Raw genomic sequence first — 19,472 nt, 5'->3', positions numbered from 1 at the left:
AAGAATTAACACCAGAAACTAGAATTAGCGATATTCATGATATTTATAAAATTTCCCGAATTTATCAACGATTCTTTGATATGAAAATACAAACTCTAAGTTTATAAATATTTTTAAAATAAATAATATAGAAAAACTAATATTTAACAAATATATTAATTTAGAATTTCTATCACATTGCCATTATACATGATCTTTTTTTTATGTAATTTACAAAAAAAGAAAATTTTGTATATAACTTATAGTATTGTTAATACAATTATAATTATAATACAATATATTACAATATATAATTATATACAAATTAAATTATAACACAATTTTAATTACAATTAATTAATATACAATTGTAACTAGAGTACAATTTACAATTAATAATGCTATCAGTATCACACAAAAAGATATATCCGATATATCCAATAATACAGATAATTTGATACTGACAGCATTTACATCCAAAAGTTCAATATTACATAAATTGACATACCAATATAACAAATATATGTACGAGTTTTAATCTATATAATAAAATGTAACATATATATATTAAATTTTGTTACATAACAAATGTTAATTTTATAATAAATATAAATGCAATTTTTGATTTATTAAGAAAAGATGTAGCATTTTTATATATTTTTAAAATTTGTTATAATTAACTTTCATTTTTCTACAGTTTAACTTTTAATTTAAATTGTAGAAAAATTAATAATTTTCAATTTTAATTTTTTTATTTTAATTGGTCCTAATAGTCCTAACCCCTACTTTGCTGGCTAAGTCAACGGGAATTCGCGATTATCGAAATTTGGGAAAGAAATTTGTCCTAACCGCGTGCCCTACTCGCGTGTCCTATTCGCATGCCCTACTCGCGTATCCTACTCGCGCGTCGTACTCGCATGTCCTAATAGAATGTTGCTTCCGTTGGGCCAGTTGGACCTACCTTTCGTTGATCCTGGCCACATTCATTCTGGCTACATCTAGCCACAGATGTAGCTTCGACCTCTATCAGAGGGCAATGAATGAGAGAAATTCCTTCCGTTGCCGGCTAATTATTATCGCCGGTGCATAAACGTAATTTTACGCTCATTTAGGGTCGTGAGACATTACGACCGTTTGTCATGCATCGTTTTAATATAACTTTACTTTAATTAATATAGTTATTATTGAGTAAAGTCTGGCCAATCAGCGCCGATCTTTAGCCGGGCACACGTCGGTGAGCCGCGCGTCTGGTAGTATGCGGCAGTGCACACTTCATATATAAATCTCTACAAAAATATTAAATTTTGTATATAAGTATATATTTTAAATTAATTTTTAATATTTTGAAGATAAATATTTTCGCAATTCCGGTTTTTATTTAGAGTTCTAGGTAACATCCTACGGGATATGAAAGAAATTCTATTTGTACACTTTAATATTGCAAGAAATATCGCGATTTTTCTTGCAATATTGAATCATTTTTGTCTATTATTATTTATAAAAACTAAATGGCGCATTGTATAATATTTTATATATAATACACACATACATATAATATTCTAATAATATGCCGTGAGTAGCTCTTATTGAGATGTCCACTTTTAAAAAGGTATGTTAAATCGATACTCGCAAGTATTGTTACCTTTTTTCTGCGATGCTGATTAGTTATCTCGACGTTGTGCTATGCATTACTTTATATTAATAAGAGCTTGTCATAACTGAGCGACGTATTTAACAGTTCAAATATTGAGTGTGTGTGTGTAATTTTTATTTAATTTATTTTGAAAAAACGGAGAACTAGAGTTAATATGTGTAAATAATTATATAGACATACACACAAAATAAATGGCGCCCGCGTAACGCGCACTTATAGTATTCTAGTAATATATATTGTGTGCCGATGCAATCATTAGCGATGTATTATATTAGCAACATATATTTGTACATTATAATACAATAATAACTATTTGTATTATTTAAGCTGACATCAGCTAAAGTTAAGTTTGATTGACATGACATATATATATGTTTTGATTTTTAACAAAACACCTAAACGAGAAACAAGCGAGCGCAACATACTTCATTTATTTTATATTTGAACTAACTCAACCGGCGGTACACAGGAACGAAGCGGAAAACGATCGGTTCATCCATTTGCGAATTGCCTCGAGCTATTCGTGCTCACTAAGCAGATATCGAAACAAATTTTTATGCATGTTTGCAGAAAATAAGAGATCGTAAATAATGTTTTTTCCCACGCCCCTTTCTATTTCTGATATTCGATTCTAACATTGTTTATATATGTAACATTGTTTACTTATCACAAACGACGTTTCAATTTGATGAATATTGGAAATATTGGATTTGGCGTTCCTAGGATTATTTTGGCAGACCATTCCAAATTTGGAAGGTAGAAATGCAAAGCAACAGGGAAGCTTATGAATTTTCATAACCGTCCAGTTTACTGAATTATTCATAAAATGCAGTGTAAAATTTGATTATTTGTTAATTATCAGTCTACATATCGTGTTGGAAGAATGTAACTTATATTCAGAATGATAGTCATACATAGATTAGTTACCTTCACAAAATTCTTTCACAATTAAAGATCCATTAAAAATTTAATCAATATTAGATAATATGATGAGTTAATTTTATTGAAGCATTTATTGTTATAAATTTTATAATGCATACGATGTAAAACGATATAAAAATATGTAAAAGTTAAAAAAAAGTACGAAACTGATATATTATATAAAATAAAATATGAGGTATTTTTCATCATTTTCCTATTTATATATGCGAATTTAAATTTTTTATATAAATTTCAAGCGGTTTTGAAAATTAATATTGTGTTATATAATAAAAAATTAAAATATATATGATTTAAATATTTGAATTAATTTGTCTTAGTTTTATCCATTTTCTGCAATAGATTTATGAATATTATATTTATTTATTCACCTCTCATTACGCTGGATTTAAACTGTTATTTAAAATTTTTTAAATATAGTAGATGTATATATAAAATATAAGCAATAAATTTAGATATATTAAATAATTAAATAAAAATAAATGATACAAAATATTTTCTACCACTACATCCGCATTATCTCTTTTTTATCACTGCAAATAAAAATTTTTATATTAGTAAAATACTATAACAGTATAATATATTACGACAAGGCTACGGAATGTAAACACGAGCGCGCTACGCCAAGACCAAACATAGTACGTAATAGTTAAACAGTTGATTCTATCACAAAATATTTAACATAATACAACATAAATTTATATGCAAAATATTTTATTTCTTGATTTTTAAATTAATTATTAATAAACAATTAATAATCTAACTAATCTATTCGATTCTGCAAATTGTATATTACCATAATGCAGAAATTATTTGTAAATTACATATTTACCATAATGCAGAAATTATTTGTAAATTACATATAAATCGATGAAAAATTCAAAGCATAAGGTAAGAGAGATATATTTGATTCTAAGTATATTTAAAGAAATAATTACCACTTATTAATATATCGCAATGATATAATAATTTGTAATTTCTATTTTTTGTCATTTTAATGCTCATTTCAACTAAATTATTACAAAAAATATGTAACTGCTTTGATAAATGGATAATTATAATTAAAAAATGAAGTTAATTAATAGCAATTTTTTTATCTTTTATTGTAATATGATGTATAATTTAGTTAGAGTTAGCACATGAATTGTTTAAAATTCATATTAAAACGGGCCAAATTTTTTTAATCTAATCGCAACGCGTAATTGTATCTGCAGAATTCTTGCAGTTTGTAAAGTTTATTGTAGAAATTTGCCGAAATTCTTTTGTCGCTAAAAAGAAAGAGGAAAAAATATCGTACCGTCGCTGCCCGCAATTTCGATGGCGGGATGATTATTCTTTCGGCCCGATGATTATATGCCATGGCGATGAGGATTTCATTGGTTAACGAATTTATGCGGTGCCCGAAGTGCATAGTAAAATCTAACATAACGAGATACAGTTAGCACACAGCCATCTCGTAAAACATCGCGGCGCTGCACTAGTCCGGGATACGACACCCCCGAGGACGTATGCCAGAATATTTCCATCTCCGGGAAACAGAGACGTGCATCCCGCTCCGCTTCGATACTGTATTCTCTCGTCTATCACATTTTTATGCAAACAATCCTCTCGGCGTCTTTTTAGGTATTAGTTTGATACGCTGCATCGAGACTACCAACATTTCACCTATCAATCCATTTTATACAATCAATTCATCGTTTATCTCTTCACGCCGCTCTTTGACAGGGGATGAATATAGTGATAGGCATGAAGAGTTCAAACGAATGAGAGAGATTATATTGTTAAATCTTTGCGAATAAACTATCCACTGAGAAATAAAATTGTCTAATATAAGTAGATATTACATAGTAATATCAAGTAACAAGAAAATTTATATTGTTTCTTTTATAAAAACTAAATTTTATACACAATTATAATAAAGTAATTACTGTTTCGCAATAAATACGAAATATAAATCTGGTTGCTTTTTCAAATTATTTTATTATATTTCTTTAATGTATGTGTGATACTGAAGATATTCTTGTATAATAACTAATCTGCGAAAATATAATTCATTTATAAATTAATAATATTTTCTTAAAAGATTTCTATAAAAATAGTTTACATGATTTTTTGAAACACGTAGAAAAACCATTATCATAAAAGCCACTATATTGATTTCCTAATAAACGCAAAAGGTTTAATCACAGCGAATAGAAATACATGAGAATTTCCGCGTCTGAACGAACATAGAGCCCAGGAAATAACGAACATCGAGCGTTATCTCTGAATCGCGTGAAAATGATTAAACGTACCTGCAACAGCTCAATTCTACGCGGTACGTTTGTCGAAGCGTTACAGACGAAAGTGAATCATCCGTGAGTCATATCCCTGTCACGGTGTAACATCATCCTGTTAACGTTTCTCCCTAACGTAATTTCTGCAAATATATGGATCGGACGAAAGCTGCACATTGCACTGCATCTATAGACGTTATATTATTACAATCAAGTTAGCAAGAGTTACTACCTGCCTTCATTTTATTAGACGTAAAAATATGAACAGAAACTGATTAAACATATGTAATGTATATCGATCCTTCATAATTTATTTGCATATCCAATCAGCATATTTTTTAACGGGTATTTTCTGTATTTATCGTAATGTGCTTCAAGTAATGAAATATTTGTTTGTGAATAACTTTCAACATTATTTATCGTGTCGAGTGTTAAATTATTCAACTCATTCACGTTACGTTAATTTATCTCTTAATTACAAAACGCATAATATGTTCTACCACGCTAAAGGAGATCGATATACGTATTCGACGTTGTCAATATTTTATCATTATACGTTTGACGTATCGAGAGAGAATCGAGATGTGTTTAAGGCAGCTGGTAAACTCGGTGCGCGCGTTTCCGTAGACCGTATTACTATTTCTGTGGACTTACCTGTATCACCGGCTTACATATACAGTTGATTCATTCTCTGTTTGATTCAAAGCCCACCACGTAATTGGCTGCTGCCGTTCGGCACGTCCGAAAATGTAGGCGTCGTGACCGACTGATCAATGAATTTTCGTCTGACTAATGCCATACAAGCTAAGCCGCATGTCAGCCGCAAGCAAACTGTAATTTGATTTCGCATTGCGTATCCTAGAATCCCACGGGATATACATGGCCGAGCCGTTAACAACAACACAGCATCGATGTACCGTGTTCAGCGAAAAGGCAGAGTTTTGAATACGAAATTTTGACTATTATGCATGTACGTATGTGCGTATATGTGTGTATGTATGTGATGGGTTCGTAATTGATTGGAGTTGGTGGATTTATCATCCGCACATTTTGCGCACATTTGAAACATTTTTGCATGGACGTTTGAATCAATAATGTCGAAAAATGAGCGCGAATTTTGTGTAAAAAAGTTTGACTCCTATATATATCTTCTTATATATCTTGCATACACAAAAAGTGATAGCTGTTAATAAAAGTAAAAGAATATGTAAACTGCAGGTATAACTCATGTCTAAAATTGCACATTAAATTTATTTAGACGAAAACATTTTTGGAATAAATTAACAGAACGTAGTAAAGTATGTTTCCGGATCTATAATAAAAAGAAATGTACATAAAAAATTATATTATTAAAAGCGTAATGTAAAATCAATGGCTTAAAAATATCGACATTATTACTCCGTCATTGCTCATAATAGAGAATTTATATAATAATTTAAAAAACGATGAATTTATATGATAATTTCAAAAAGCAACCAGATTTATATTTCTTATTTAATGCAAAACAGTAATTATATTTTTTAATATTTTTTAATAAGTATAATAGTAATAATACAATTTTTTTATAATTATGTATAAAATTCAGTTTTTATAAAAAAAGAATAAAAATTTTCTTGGTGCTTCGATGCAATATCTAATTATAATACACGATTTTGTTTCCCGATGGTTTATTTGCAAAGATTTAATAATATAATCTGTCTCATTCGTTTGAGCTCTTCATGTCTATCACTATTCATTCCCTGTCTTATAATAAAATTTTCATATATCTTACATTAACTAAAAAAATACAGAGAGTATAATGTGACTGAATGCAGAATGGAGTAGCAGCAGTAAATCGCTCGTTTTCCTTCGAAATCGCGCCATTCTATCGAGACGGAAACTTCTTGGGATAGCGATTTTACAGTTCCGTCTCCGATGGCGATAAAAATCACGTCGGAGACGAAGACGCTTAATCGGGCGACGATCAACGCTTTCTCGTTAACGTGACATCGTTGCACCGATTATCGGAATGTCCGCCGTGTTTTATATGTATAAAGGCACGTCTCTCTTTCAAGCCAGATTTGATTCAGGATCGCTTCGCTCCTTCGTTCTTGTACGAACAGGATGGCGCGTGACATAATATTCGGAAATAGATGAGACTCTGTAGAAATTGAGCGCGGGTTCGCAGAGAACGATGAGGGAGACGGCGTATGCTAACAAGTGCGATTCAAACTCGCGTCGCATCGATTTCCAGCGGAATAAGGTGGTCGTGCGATCGTGTACACGGGCGTTGATCGGCGAAAACCCCCGGCGTATGAATTTTGCAAACAGCCATTTCTATAAAAGATCGCGGATGCGATAAAAGAGGGTACGGTCGAGAACGCACGCGATGTACCATCATGCTATTCTGTCAACAGAGAGGTACCGATACGTAAAAGTATGAAGAGCGCGCGGAAACGCAATCACAACATGATAGCGGAAGAACAGCTATTGCATTTCCTTGTAAAGAATCGCGAACAGAAAACAGTTATCTTTCAAATATTTTTTTGGATAACAAACGAAATAACGGACGATCGCGCAATTCAAGGAGCTAAGGTAACGGTTTTATTTTTATCGTATAATATTTATTTAACATATATATATTTGTGCATATCTCTCTGCCATTTATCTTTATTCTGTCAAGAAAGTTAACGTAGGCAATAGTATATATATGTATATATATACATGTATATATATACATGTTTCATATGTTTTTCTAAAATCGATACAATATTTATATGCGTTATTGCAATCGTGTAAATGAATATTCGCATCGATCCGGATTATTGGTATTCGATAACAGGAATATCTGAATCTCTAATATGTTTTCCTCCTCCGCATTGCTATAACAGCACATAATTCCGAGGAAAGGAGAATCGCTTTATTCCTGCGTTTCTCTCTATTTTGCAGGCTTACGAAAGACATTGTATGCTGATACGAAACATATGTTTCCCTAGAGAGAAGAGACTTTAAGCAATTCGGTCAGATCAACATTTAATGAAATAATACCGGACTTTGTATAGTTTGTGTAAGCTTACGCGAACAATCGAACTACATATTGCAGTTCTCTCTCTCTCTCTCTCTCTCTATCCCTCTCTTTCTCTCCACTTGATTCTGCGGCGTGCAATGTTAGAAAATCGTGTGCGATGAAAAAACATAAACGCGGGGACTCAATTTAAACTGTCACATACGCCAGCAAGAAAATGCGTCGCAACGAAGAGAGATATCATGCAGATCCCGGGAGGATTTATTTCGTTGCATCCCGCGCCTCGCGTCCGCCCGCCATCGCTAAAAGTGACAAGATTTCAACCCCTCGTTCCTTTTGACATTTTCATCCCTTTTATCTCTTTGAACCTCTCCCTCGCGCATCGTGCCGTTATAGAAAGCTTCTCTATGAATTCGCAACGAATGACCTGCTCATAAATATCGATGTCCATGCATACCGTTTAGTAATTCATGGGAAATGATTGCAACGGAAATCGACAGTTTAAGGGTTTAAACGAAGCGATATACTCCTTTCAAAATAAAATATCCGGCAATGTTAAAAATGATGATTAATCTTTATTTCTAAATAGTATTATATATATTTCTTACATCCATGTCTTTTTGCGAATAGTTCGCGAACGGTAGAAGAAACAAAATCGCGTTTCTCACGAATTTTATTTACTTAACACTGACGGTAAACGTCAGAGCGCCAAGAAACTGGGAAAATCTCTCGCTTGATAGAATTTCCGGAAGTTATTTATTTTTAAACCAGGGCACGGCGCAGCTATTTAAACTTCCTGTAACCTTCGAAAGTGTAATCCCCTCTCTTGTAAAGAGCGAGCTCTGACGAAATTTTCCGCGTCGAATTCAATAATGGCGAATTTACACGTTTGACGACAGCCAGCGTGGCAAACTTTTCTACACAGGCGCAATTTCCTGCGATCGCAAAGTTCTTTCAATCTTTCCTCCCCTTCGTTACTGTATCACCCTTGCGGCGCAGCACTTTTAACGTGCCCCACCGCGGCATAAAACCATGTGTTTTATGCACCGTCCGGCACATTATCGGCTTAACGTGTTCTCGGGAAAAATTCTTCCGCAGTCACGAAGGAAATTTTCACACACGTCAAACAGAAAAAAAGGATGCGTCAGGTTTGAAACGTAACGGAAATTATTTTTTCGACACGTAACATAAAACTTCCCCTATCGAATCGAGGATAAAAGAATTGACGCGGAAAATGGTGCAAAATGTTCATCAAACAATACAGACAACAGTATCTTTGAAAGAAAATTTTTATATACTCGTGAAAAGATAAATCTTTTTAAATCTTTTTTTTGTAAACATGATTTTGTATACAATTGAACTATAAATATAAGAAAAAAGAATTGCAAAGAGGGAGATTTTGATTAATTTTGTGCATTTCTCGTTTACGTACACAAATTTGTTTTCAATAATATTCTTTTTATAGGGATTAGATGCAGTTATAAAAGTATATTTTATCGGATTTTATTACTTTGTACGATATGATGATCGCATACATCAGCAGATGAATTCTGCAGAATTGAGAGAGTCAAAACCTTCTTCGCGCATTTAGGGAGTATTATCATGTCAGATGTTCAGTAGACGATCTATCAAATGATGCGCGACAACCTCTGTATGATGGATCGCTGATGCTTTGTACAAGGTATATATTTCATCTTATTTCAACTTATAATATTAAATAGAGCGCGTGACAGATCGTCTGACAGTGTATGAAGTTTTCTGATCGTGTAAAACTGTCTTCATCAACCGTGAAATATGAAGCCGTTCAACAAGATAGTACACTAAAAGTAGTAATAATGTACATGTATGCCAATATAATGATTCTTATCAATTGAACGCATTTTGCGTTTTACGTCTATTAACTAAAAACATAATTTGTTTGCTGACAGAGAAAGCAACCCTGCTTATACTTTCTCATTTTCCGCGTTAGTTTATCTATCGTTATACGATAACTAATTGTAGAAAAATATAGATGATCTTGATATAAAGATTAGACAAACGATTCCGTTCATCTTTTAAACGTTGCCCGAGTACTAATTTTTCCGAAGAGCAGGGTCGCGAGATAGGAAGCAAACGATTAAACGGTTTTTCATCAAATGCGAGCGCGCGCGAGAAAAAGCAGTTAGTTTTCCTTTCGTGTTCTGATCGAATCGACGCCCCGGAACCCAACGTGCACGAGACAGCGAGAAAGCACTCGAGAAAATCTCTCGTTCGTCCGGCGAGCAATCGATTGCCGAAGAAAAGCGTTCGCGGGTACGCCGACCTCTCGTCGACAAACAACCGTGGACCTACCGGCGTGGTTCGGCCATAGTACATAGGCTAGTACACATCTATTACACTCGCTCCTTCACGGAAGCGCGCTAAATCGAAATTCGAATCGGGAGGACGCAGACATTGCCTCTTCTCCTCCCTCGCCCCCCATAAGTGCTGTCGGAGAATGTACGCGATATAAAGCCACGATAACACCGAATGTATCGACAAACGCGACCGCGCTTTTTCACACCTCGATAAATTTCTCATTATCGATGTTGTGATGTTGTAGATGCATTTCGTACTTGACTCGATAGAAAGCCCGGAGACTAATTTCCCCGATCAATTTTTTTCTGAAAAAATATATTTTCCCGTTTAAAAGTTGTACGTTAAAATCATGTAATGTATTCTCTGTTGCAATATATCAAAACTTTAATTGAGTGCGTATCGCTATGCAAGAACAAACTCATTAAAAATTTTGCATCTCCATCATGAAAAATATATATACTGTTTTAATATACCTTTATTATTTTATATAATATAATGATGGTCTTATTATTTTATATAATATAATAATGGTTTTCTTTCTCTCATATATATTACGTGAAAATAATCTTCTCGTAATTAAACAAAACTTTTTTTTTATTATGTATCATAATAAATAAAAGTATTTCTTTCATCAAAAATACATGACGATGAAAAGGAAAAATGTTAAAGCTGTTCTCATAATTATCAGTTACAATGGAACCTGCTAAGAAGTATTTGCGATGGCAATCAATTAGAAGTCTTTGCCAGATTCTACTTCAGATTGTCCCTTTAATTAGCATATATACGGATAAGCGTGACACCCAATTGCCCACGTTCCAATTGTCCACGAAACTCTCTGATTGGTAAATCTAATAAAAAAACCCTCTAAGCCCTGATCGCTGTGAATAAGGATAATCGCAACGTGAGCAAAAGCAAACGAGACGCTCCCACACGATAACAATCGTTGCCTCTACTTCAGCAATTGATTCAGTTTTGTTTAAAATAAAAATATTGAGACAATAATTAATTTGGCGAGTAATAACAGGGAAGATTATTTTTCATACTTTTTATTTTTGTACGACGCAGATTGAATTAATAGGGAGAGAACAGTTTATCTGACTGTACTATATAGGTAGCCTCTTAAAATCTACGCTGGCATATTTTATAATTTAAATTGATAAAACTGTTACACCGACCTAATTGCATATATTTTACCGTATTTTTACATTATGTAACTATCAGAAATACAGTTAATATTCTCTTATTATTACATCGACAGATATTACAACTTGTAAGTAATTATAATAAATTGTATTATCTTTTTATTTCATTATTTGCTTCAAATTTACACATTCACACATACACATATATTAAATCCATGAAAGCTTGTATAGATTAATAATTTATTGCAGATAATTATATAAATGAGTTTTGTATGCAACAAAGGAAAATAAAAGTATTACGGAATGAAAGAATGTAATGGTACATTAACGAGAATTGTTTATTGAAAAATTATACTATTGTAATTATGTCGCCAAATTATAGATACAATGATTGTCTTCGTGCGTCGCACAGTAACTAGCAAAATTATAGTTATTAATTATCATAAATATCAAATTATCAAATTCTCTATTTCAAAGTACAAAAATATTATAATAGACAAAGATTTTGTATAAAATTATATTTTATATATAGAGCTTCTATGTTCTATATAATATTTATATACTGTATTTTAAATATAGAAACCAAAATGATAAAGCACATATACTTTGTCGAAAACATATTTCTAGCAGTTACTGTGGACATGCTTAAATATATGTATATCTGTTTTACTCGATTAAGTTTCATGTAAACTCTCCATTTTCGCTATCCGAGCGTAAGAGGGGGAGAGAGATGCACCGTGTTTCGTAACTACTTCTTCCTGGCAAAACTCGTCTCGTGTTCTAGCTCAATTTCCGCTTTCCGGTCTGTATAGTCTATAGGTATATTTTGGCGTTTTGGCCCATATTTCTGAGGAAACTTTAGACAGCTATTACGGTCGCTGAGCTATCGGTGAAGAAAATTGTGACGCTAAAGCTGGAGCTTTCTATTGTAAATTCTTCGCCTAATTTCAAAAACATAGGACCATATTTTTTGTTTAGAACTATGTCTAGCGTTAAATTCCTGATTATCTTATCTACCCAATATAAAGAATTTTTATACTTTTGATTATTTATATAATTAATCATATTTGTTTTTACTATTGCAATTGCTGTATACTGCGAAAAAGTACATCAGATATTACTGATTTATCCCACACAGAAAAAAATTATATCTGCATGAAATGTGACGATTACTTTCTGATTGCGATTCATAGCGAGCGATGCGAGAATATTGTGACGAAGCCCTTGGCGAGACAGATGTCGATGTTCACGCGCTGTCTCGGTTTTTTTTTCCAGTGGAAGAGCGCGCAAAATAAAGAAAGGGGAGAACGCGACAAAGCTATTCGGATTCTCTGATCGGTCAATAACGATTTCCCCAGGAATATAAATGTCTCCGCGAGCAGCCAACCGACGCCATTCAGTTCAGAGTAGGTACCGCTTTGCCTTTTAATCTTGTAGCTTCGCCTCTTTTAATCTCGTTCCATCAACCTTCCCCCTCCATAACTGAGCGGTGCAATTTCTCCTTTCGCTCGTCTGTCGATCTAACCGGATGTGTGCATCATGTCCGCGGATGGACCTTCTGTGCGTTACGCAGGATCACGTACCAGTGAGCATGACTCATACAGCTAAATCAAGATATTTCGTCGATACACATTCGAATAGCCATTGCTTTACGATATTTTTATATGCACAGTAACCCATCTTTACTGCATCAAAAGGCTGTAATAAAAAATGGTCGGATTTACGGTTTATCTGCAGAATAAAAGAGAGATTGCATGCAAAATGCATTAGAGTGAAAGAGATTACATCTTACATTTTAAAATAATTAAACGTTTCTATTTATCTTTTACAAACGAGAAACATGAATTGCAACAATCAAATATATCAACTCAAAGACATGCATATCTCTTTTATTACAAAAAAAAAAAAAAAAACAATTTTGTGTCATTCAAATCTAATATTATTTCATAAAACTAAATTAAAATTTCTTTAAGCTTTTATTGAACATATATAATATAATTCGACTATTCTCTATATCATTGTTTATACTTTTTATAGAAGCATTTAAAATCAAGCGACGCGATAGCGTCGCGATGACAAGTATATGAAAAAAATTCTTTCTGGTCTAATCGTTCTTAAATATTTTTTAAATATGTATAAATCTTTTTTATTATCTTTCAAATTGTTTGTGTGTATTTATTGAAATACTTTTTATTAAAACATGCGTGAAAATTGAAAAACTAAACTTCAATTTTTTTTTTTTTTTTTTTTTGTATTTATTATCCACAAACATTTTGATATTATCCAAGAAGAATTTATAAGGATATATAATATCGTCGAGCGATAAAAATGAATTTATTCAAAAGCCAGCAAATTTCATTAATATTAAATTAGTCACATTAATAATTAGAGAGATTTATAAGTTTCTATTCTTACTAGCTTCATTCTAGCAAATTGTATCTCATGAATTTATGCAGGTGACTCTCTCTTTGTCAGCAATAATATATCTAAAATTTAGATATTTACGGAAATGCATTTAAATTTTTTTCTATCCAAGTGCTCAAACTAAGCTCTATAACGTAGCTTATTATTATTAAATGCGCTCTTTCATCCGAGCATTTCTAAAGCGTTTAGTATTTTTTTTCTATTATTTAATACTTTTAAAAACGTTATACAAAATCGAGGAAATGAAAGAAATTGTTTGTATGTTATTAAGATTGCTCCGTACGCAGTTAATACTATTCGTTCTTATATAAAAGGTGCAGCAATTATTCATGCATAAAATGCACGTGATTATTCTCTAACGCAAACGAGGTAGTAGCTTTGAAATGAGGTAATGCACGTAATTTTAACGAATAAGCGGCCACAATGAACCTAATAAACTGAAGTTCCGCGATTTGCTCACCGGGACGTGTAATGCATGTAACGAAGTGGAAAGTTTTCATCCCCCCCAGCTTTCTGAAGCTTCAATTTATAAGAAAAGATAAATAACTTAATAATAATAAATAAATAAGTATGCATTTAATATCAAAAGCGTATTATACACTCAAAGTAAAAAATTAATAACGACATGATCTTTTTTCTCTCTATTTAACATTATTATCAATAAAACGGTTGCTTGGTTTTTAATAAATCTTCCAGATTAGTAAATATAATAAAAATATTATTATATATAACCATCACACATACATCACCAAATACAATAGATGCAAAATGGTTTACGATTTTACGACTTTTCTTTTCGCGTAATCACAATCTTATATAAACAACCACCGACGATAATATTTCTGAGATATTGAGAACCTCTTCGACAACGTACGATCGGAGTCCAAAAGCCGATCTACCGCCAAGACCATTTCTTTTGCTCTCGAGCAACTTCGCGACGATGCTCGAAGATATCTACGACGAGAACGCTGAAAGATTCGGTACCGTAACAGTCGGACCGGGCGCATAAATCAGCTGCACAGGCTCGCGTGAGGGAGGTGACGACGCCGGCAGGCCACCCCGTCAATAAAATGCAAAGACGAAGAAATAAAGTTAAAGATAAGCCGCCCCCGGACCCACGCCGAGAGTACTTGGACGCCGAGTCCAGCGATGAAGCGGAAAGGCGCAGTAAGATTTACGAGAAAAATATTAAACGCATCCACACCCTCTCTCTCTCTCTCTCTCTCTCTCTTTCCAGTTTCTTTACTCTCGCGATTTTCCGCTCCTTTCTCACTGCTGTTTTCTTTCACTCCGCCTGTTCTATTTTCGATATCTTCGAACCATCGTTTTTCAACCTCTGTTTTGTACAATCTCGCCGCGCAGATCTCTCTAATTCCCCTATTAAATTTTCAAAGATATCCGTGGCATCGGTAATGATGACACGAGCAACATTTGTGAGGGGAATATTAAAATATACTTTTGTTTTTCGACACGATTTAACACGGCTATATATATCATTTTTTCCAAATATAATATCCTAAATCACGATGTGTATAATTTCACTATCACTAGGCGCGCCATGATTGATACGTACTACTGATAAATTTTTGAATACTTCATTACAGCATGGCATTGATTAATTAAAGCAGGACGGATTTATTTAATTCATTTGTCAGTTCGCGCGAGTCGTGCGCGATATAACAGCCGTATAATTTCCTCGATACTTGTGCAAATATTAACAAGGCAGCAATAATAACGGCCACGTTAACCATAATGCGGCTAATTTGAAGCAAGTTCTCTCGACAGCGACGCGCTCGAATTTGAACACGGATTCGACGATGGCCGCATCCAATTTGCAATTACAATGGCTGCTTTGTACGCTGAATGCCGCGAGTGCATTCGATAATCATAAATTCCGCGATAATTTTAAGGGAGAGGTAAATGTGTGAGAGAGATGGATTACGATTGAGAGCACATCGAGAGTCGATATATTAATAAATCCCGAATCTCTATTTCACAAATTATAATATATCGCACGTAAGCCGCGGTCACTTGTGGCGATTAATCGGTCATTCCCAGATTCCGCGCAGATTGCCCCATTCCTAATTTGTCCCCGGAATTATGGCAATTTACCTCCCCTTCGACTCTCCGCGATCACATCCGTCGCTCGCTGGCGAAAATGAAGCTAATTCGTTCTCCCGCGAGTTCCCGTGGTACTTGCACGATCCACGAAAGTAGGTAAACTTGGTAAACCGATAATCTATATGCAAGCTACCTATGTGCGCGTCTCTATCCACCACGAACTAACGTTATTATCCGGAGAATCTATTCTTCCTCGTGAACACGAGGGCGAGAAGAAACGGTAGGATCTACAAATCCGTGATCCGCAAACAATTAACGTCACGTTACGTTACGGATGATGGAGGACAGCGATTTTGTCCCTTGGTCGACTGCAGTAAAATCCTCTATCTGATCTCACATTAATCTATAGAGACCACGTAAATTAAATTATCTGTACGACAGAGTGACCGTGTTCTTTGACCGTGTATTAAAAAAGAAAAGAAATCAAATGACATTTTAATCTCTAAATCTATCTTGAGGATATTTTTTAGAATTACTGTCTGCTATACATGATATCTTTTGTATATAAAAACTTCTTTATTATTAAAACAACAAAGACAATATGGAGAAAATAATAGATTAATACTAATTTATCATCTTGCAATAATTTATCGTTAAAATTATTTGATTCTATTCATGATTTCTCTTTCGTGCTAAGCACGATAAGGTTCAATAATTTTATAAATATTTCGCGACAATATCTGCGAGGAAGTATACACGTGAGACTGATAAGTCGCTGCATGTCGCGAAAGAAGACGTCGTCGTATCTGCATAATGTCCGCTATCATAGCGGAAGGATAAATCGCTCTAACGTGGTCTACGGTAGCGTCTCTCGATCGCGACGCGACGTGTTTCCTCTTCCGTCGATTTACTAGCTCCACTTGCGATTTATAGTTCCTATTAGATTGCCAAGAGCAAAGGCACGGATGGCGAACGGGACGGCGGCGATGGATCCCGGGATGGGATCGAAACGGCGGAGAAGGCCTGAGGAATGATATCGGGACGAACGCGCGAGAGACCCTTAAAACGAATGTCTTCTATTTAATCTGGCTGGCGGATTTAGGAGGACCCATCGCGCGCCGCTGCTCCAATTGACGACTAACGAACGGCCGGCGCGTCCTCTCGAATTTGTTTCCTCTTTGCAATGACCCTTATTAGTTACGAGAGAAAGCCTTTTCAGCGAAGATGGACGTATATACGCATCACGCGGGGAGATCGAATTTTGTTTTCAGAATCCGCACTCTACGGCGGAGATTGTCAAACGAATATTGTTGCAGGTGAAGAAGAGGAGGATATGGAAGATGAGCTGCGTCCGATGTACGGGGCGGACGAATTAAACGAATTGGTGAGCGCACAAGGCAAATTAATACGTCTTTCTTTTGAATTTATACGTATAATATAGTTTTTTATTTATATTTTAAATTGATCCTATAATTTCAAGATTAAACAACACTTTTTTATTTTAATTAATTTTTTTTTTTTACAGTAACACTTGTTGCAATATTTATTCCGCGAAAAAATATACATAATTATAAGATCTCTCTAACTGTAATATTATATTCAAGAAATTATACTTAAACAATTTGGATTAATCTTTAATATTGGAATAGCCGCGTATTTCCAGAAATAAAATACGGTAACGTTGAAAAACAAAGAAAAACATTTATTCGCGCATTTGTGTCGAAAGCAGAGACTCGGAAAAATTCGGTACCTTTTTTCAGATTCAGTGTGTTAAGGATATGACAACGCTGAGCGGTCTGAAGGACAGCGATTGGACGTGGAAATGCGATATGGACATCCGCGAGTTCTTCCACGACCCGAGCATTCCGGTCCTCTGCGTCTATCACGTGGAGGGTGACCTGACCACAGAATTTTCATTTCCTACGGTACCCGTGCACGAGCTAACCTACTTCGTGAGAGAGCCCAACGAGATTCTCTATCCGGAGAACTTTCGCGAGCGCATTCTCTTCGGGTCGTTGAACGACAAGGTGGAGAGCCATATACTGGGCGTCATCCAGAACGTGCTCGCGCCGATCTTCTTCACAATCGAAACTTGGCCGGACAGTATCCTTTCGCTCCTCCTCTGTGCTATCTCTCCGTATCTATTATTACATTTCCGTCAAACTATCCAATTAATTCGTGCAACTAATGCGGAAAGTTTCGCATGGCAGTAGCACGGGACTGAGCGACGCGAATTTGCAGAACGAGAAGGGATGTATAACGATAGGCTAGGGGAAAGGCTTGCAAAGTTTTCTCATTTTTTCTCTCTCTCCTTCTCTTTTCTTTTTGTTTTGTTTCGGCAAATAATGTACGTGTACAGATCGCGAGTTACGGAACTTTAATTGGGTCCAGGCGCGATATCCCGTCTTCTTGCGGCTTTTCGAGTGACCCACTTGAGACCGCGCTTCGCGATTGCCGTGCGATGTAAATTCTGTTTAACTTTCAAATCCCGCGTTCTGCGACCGGTTGATTTTGCAGTCGGCGGTGATTTAAAGTTTTTCGCGGATTTAAATGTACGTTTAAAAAGCTTCACTGCCATAGGACGCCCAAGGGAGACATCGTGCGTTTTATCTCCCGTAGCTCGAATCCGTTGATTCAATCCGTGATATATACTGATATATGATCGATTTTTTCGAAGCAATTTCAATCCAATCGAGGCAATTGGATTTTCGGATATTTTACCATAGTCAACTTTACCTCACATGAAGTCTAGTCTTTTTGTTTTTCGTTAGATAACACGAATAATTAATATGCTTTCTTTCTTCAAGTATATATTATATTCATATTATTTTTAATGCCCCTTTAATTATTATAACGTTTCTTACATTTTAATATTTACAATTTATCATAATATCAATAATTATAACAGGCATTTTTCTATAAATCGGTGTAAACTCTGAAAATGTTACTGTCTATTCGTAATTTAAATGTCATGTTACGATGGCCACGATAATCCTGTATGCATACAGAATGATCGATAAGTGCCTGTAGTGTCAATTCGTGATAAAGGAACTATGGCGGAACCGGTCTCGCAATGCCAAGGGCGATCATCGCGATCGTCCATAGTCGCTCTGGCTTAAGGTCATAACAATCTAACGTGATGACATTAGCAACTGAATTTCCAACTTTAGCACTGCAATCCCGTTACCGCAACGCACGACGCAAAGTTCCGGACACTGTCCGCGGGGGATGGGGTTGCGGAAAAGCGGGGACACCAGGGAATTGCATGAAGTTATTATTACCATAATTTTCGGCTAAATGCACTGCACAACTCACCGTCGCTGGTAAATCCAGCGTCGATGTTTGCCTACGTACGCGAACGGGATTACTCCGCTGTCGAGTTAGAAACGATTGCATTGCATTCGCGGACGAGAGCCACTTCATTATTTCTAATGGATGCTGAGCGGATTTTAACCTGATCGAAGCATCGCTTTGCTAATTGTGCATCAGGACATTCAGCAACCTCGTTTCCACGTTTTTTATCTCCGCAAGATATTTCAGTGATTATTAAATTATCTTATGATCAATAATTTAAATTTCACATTCTATATAAACGTGTGATTAATATTTTCCACAGAAAACATTTATGAAACATACAAATTTTAATAAGAAATAAT

At 34.6% G+C, this 19,472-nt stretch overlaps 1 protein-coding gene across 1 annotated transcript; it reads left to right on the top strand.

The window, feature by feature from the left end:
- Positions 1-14,496: 14,496 nt before the first annotated feature.
- Positions 14,497-18,031, top strand: LOC115246127. The gene is made up of 3 exons (XM_029824754.1): positions 14,497-14,922; positions 17,088-17,200; positions 17,511-18,031. The coding sequence occupies exons 1-3, from the start codon at positions 14,826-14,828 to the stop codon at positions 18,027-18,029; spliced, it is 729 nt and encodes a 242-aa protein (XP_029680614.1). The 5' UTR covers positions 14,497-14,825; the 3' UTR covers positions 18,030-18,031.
- Positions 18,032-19,472: the final 1,441 nt, after the last annotated feature.

Source organism: Formica exsecta, unplaced genomic scaffold (genome assembly GCF_003651465.1).
Source record: "Formica exsecta isolate Colony F162 unplaced genomic scaffold, ASM365146v1 scaffold1387, whole genome shotgun sequence".
In the NCBI taxonomy this organism is placed as follows: domain Eukaryota; kingdom Metazoa; phylum Arthropoda; class Insecta; order Hymenoptera; family Formicidae; genus Formica; species Formica exsecta.
The sequence above is the reverse complement of the archived record's forward strand: the minus strand, read 5'-3'. Positions and strand labels throughout refer to the sequence as shown.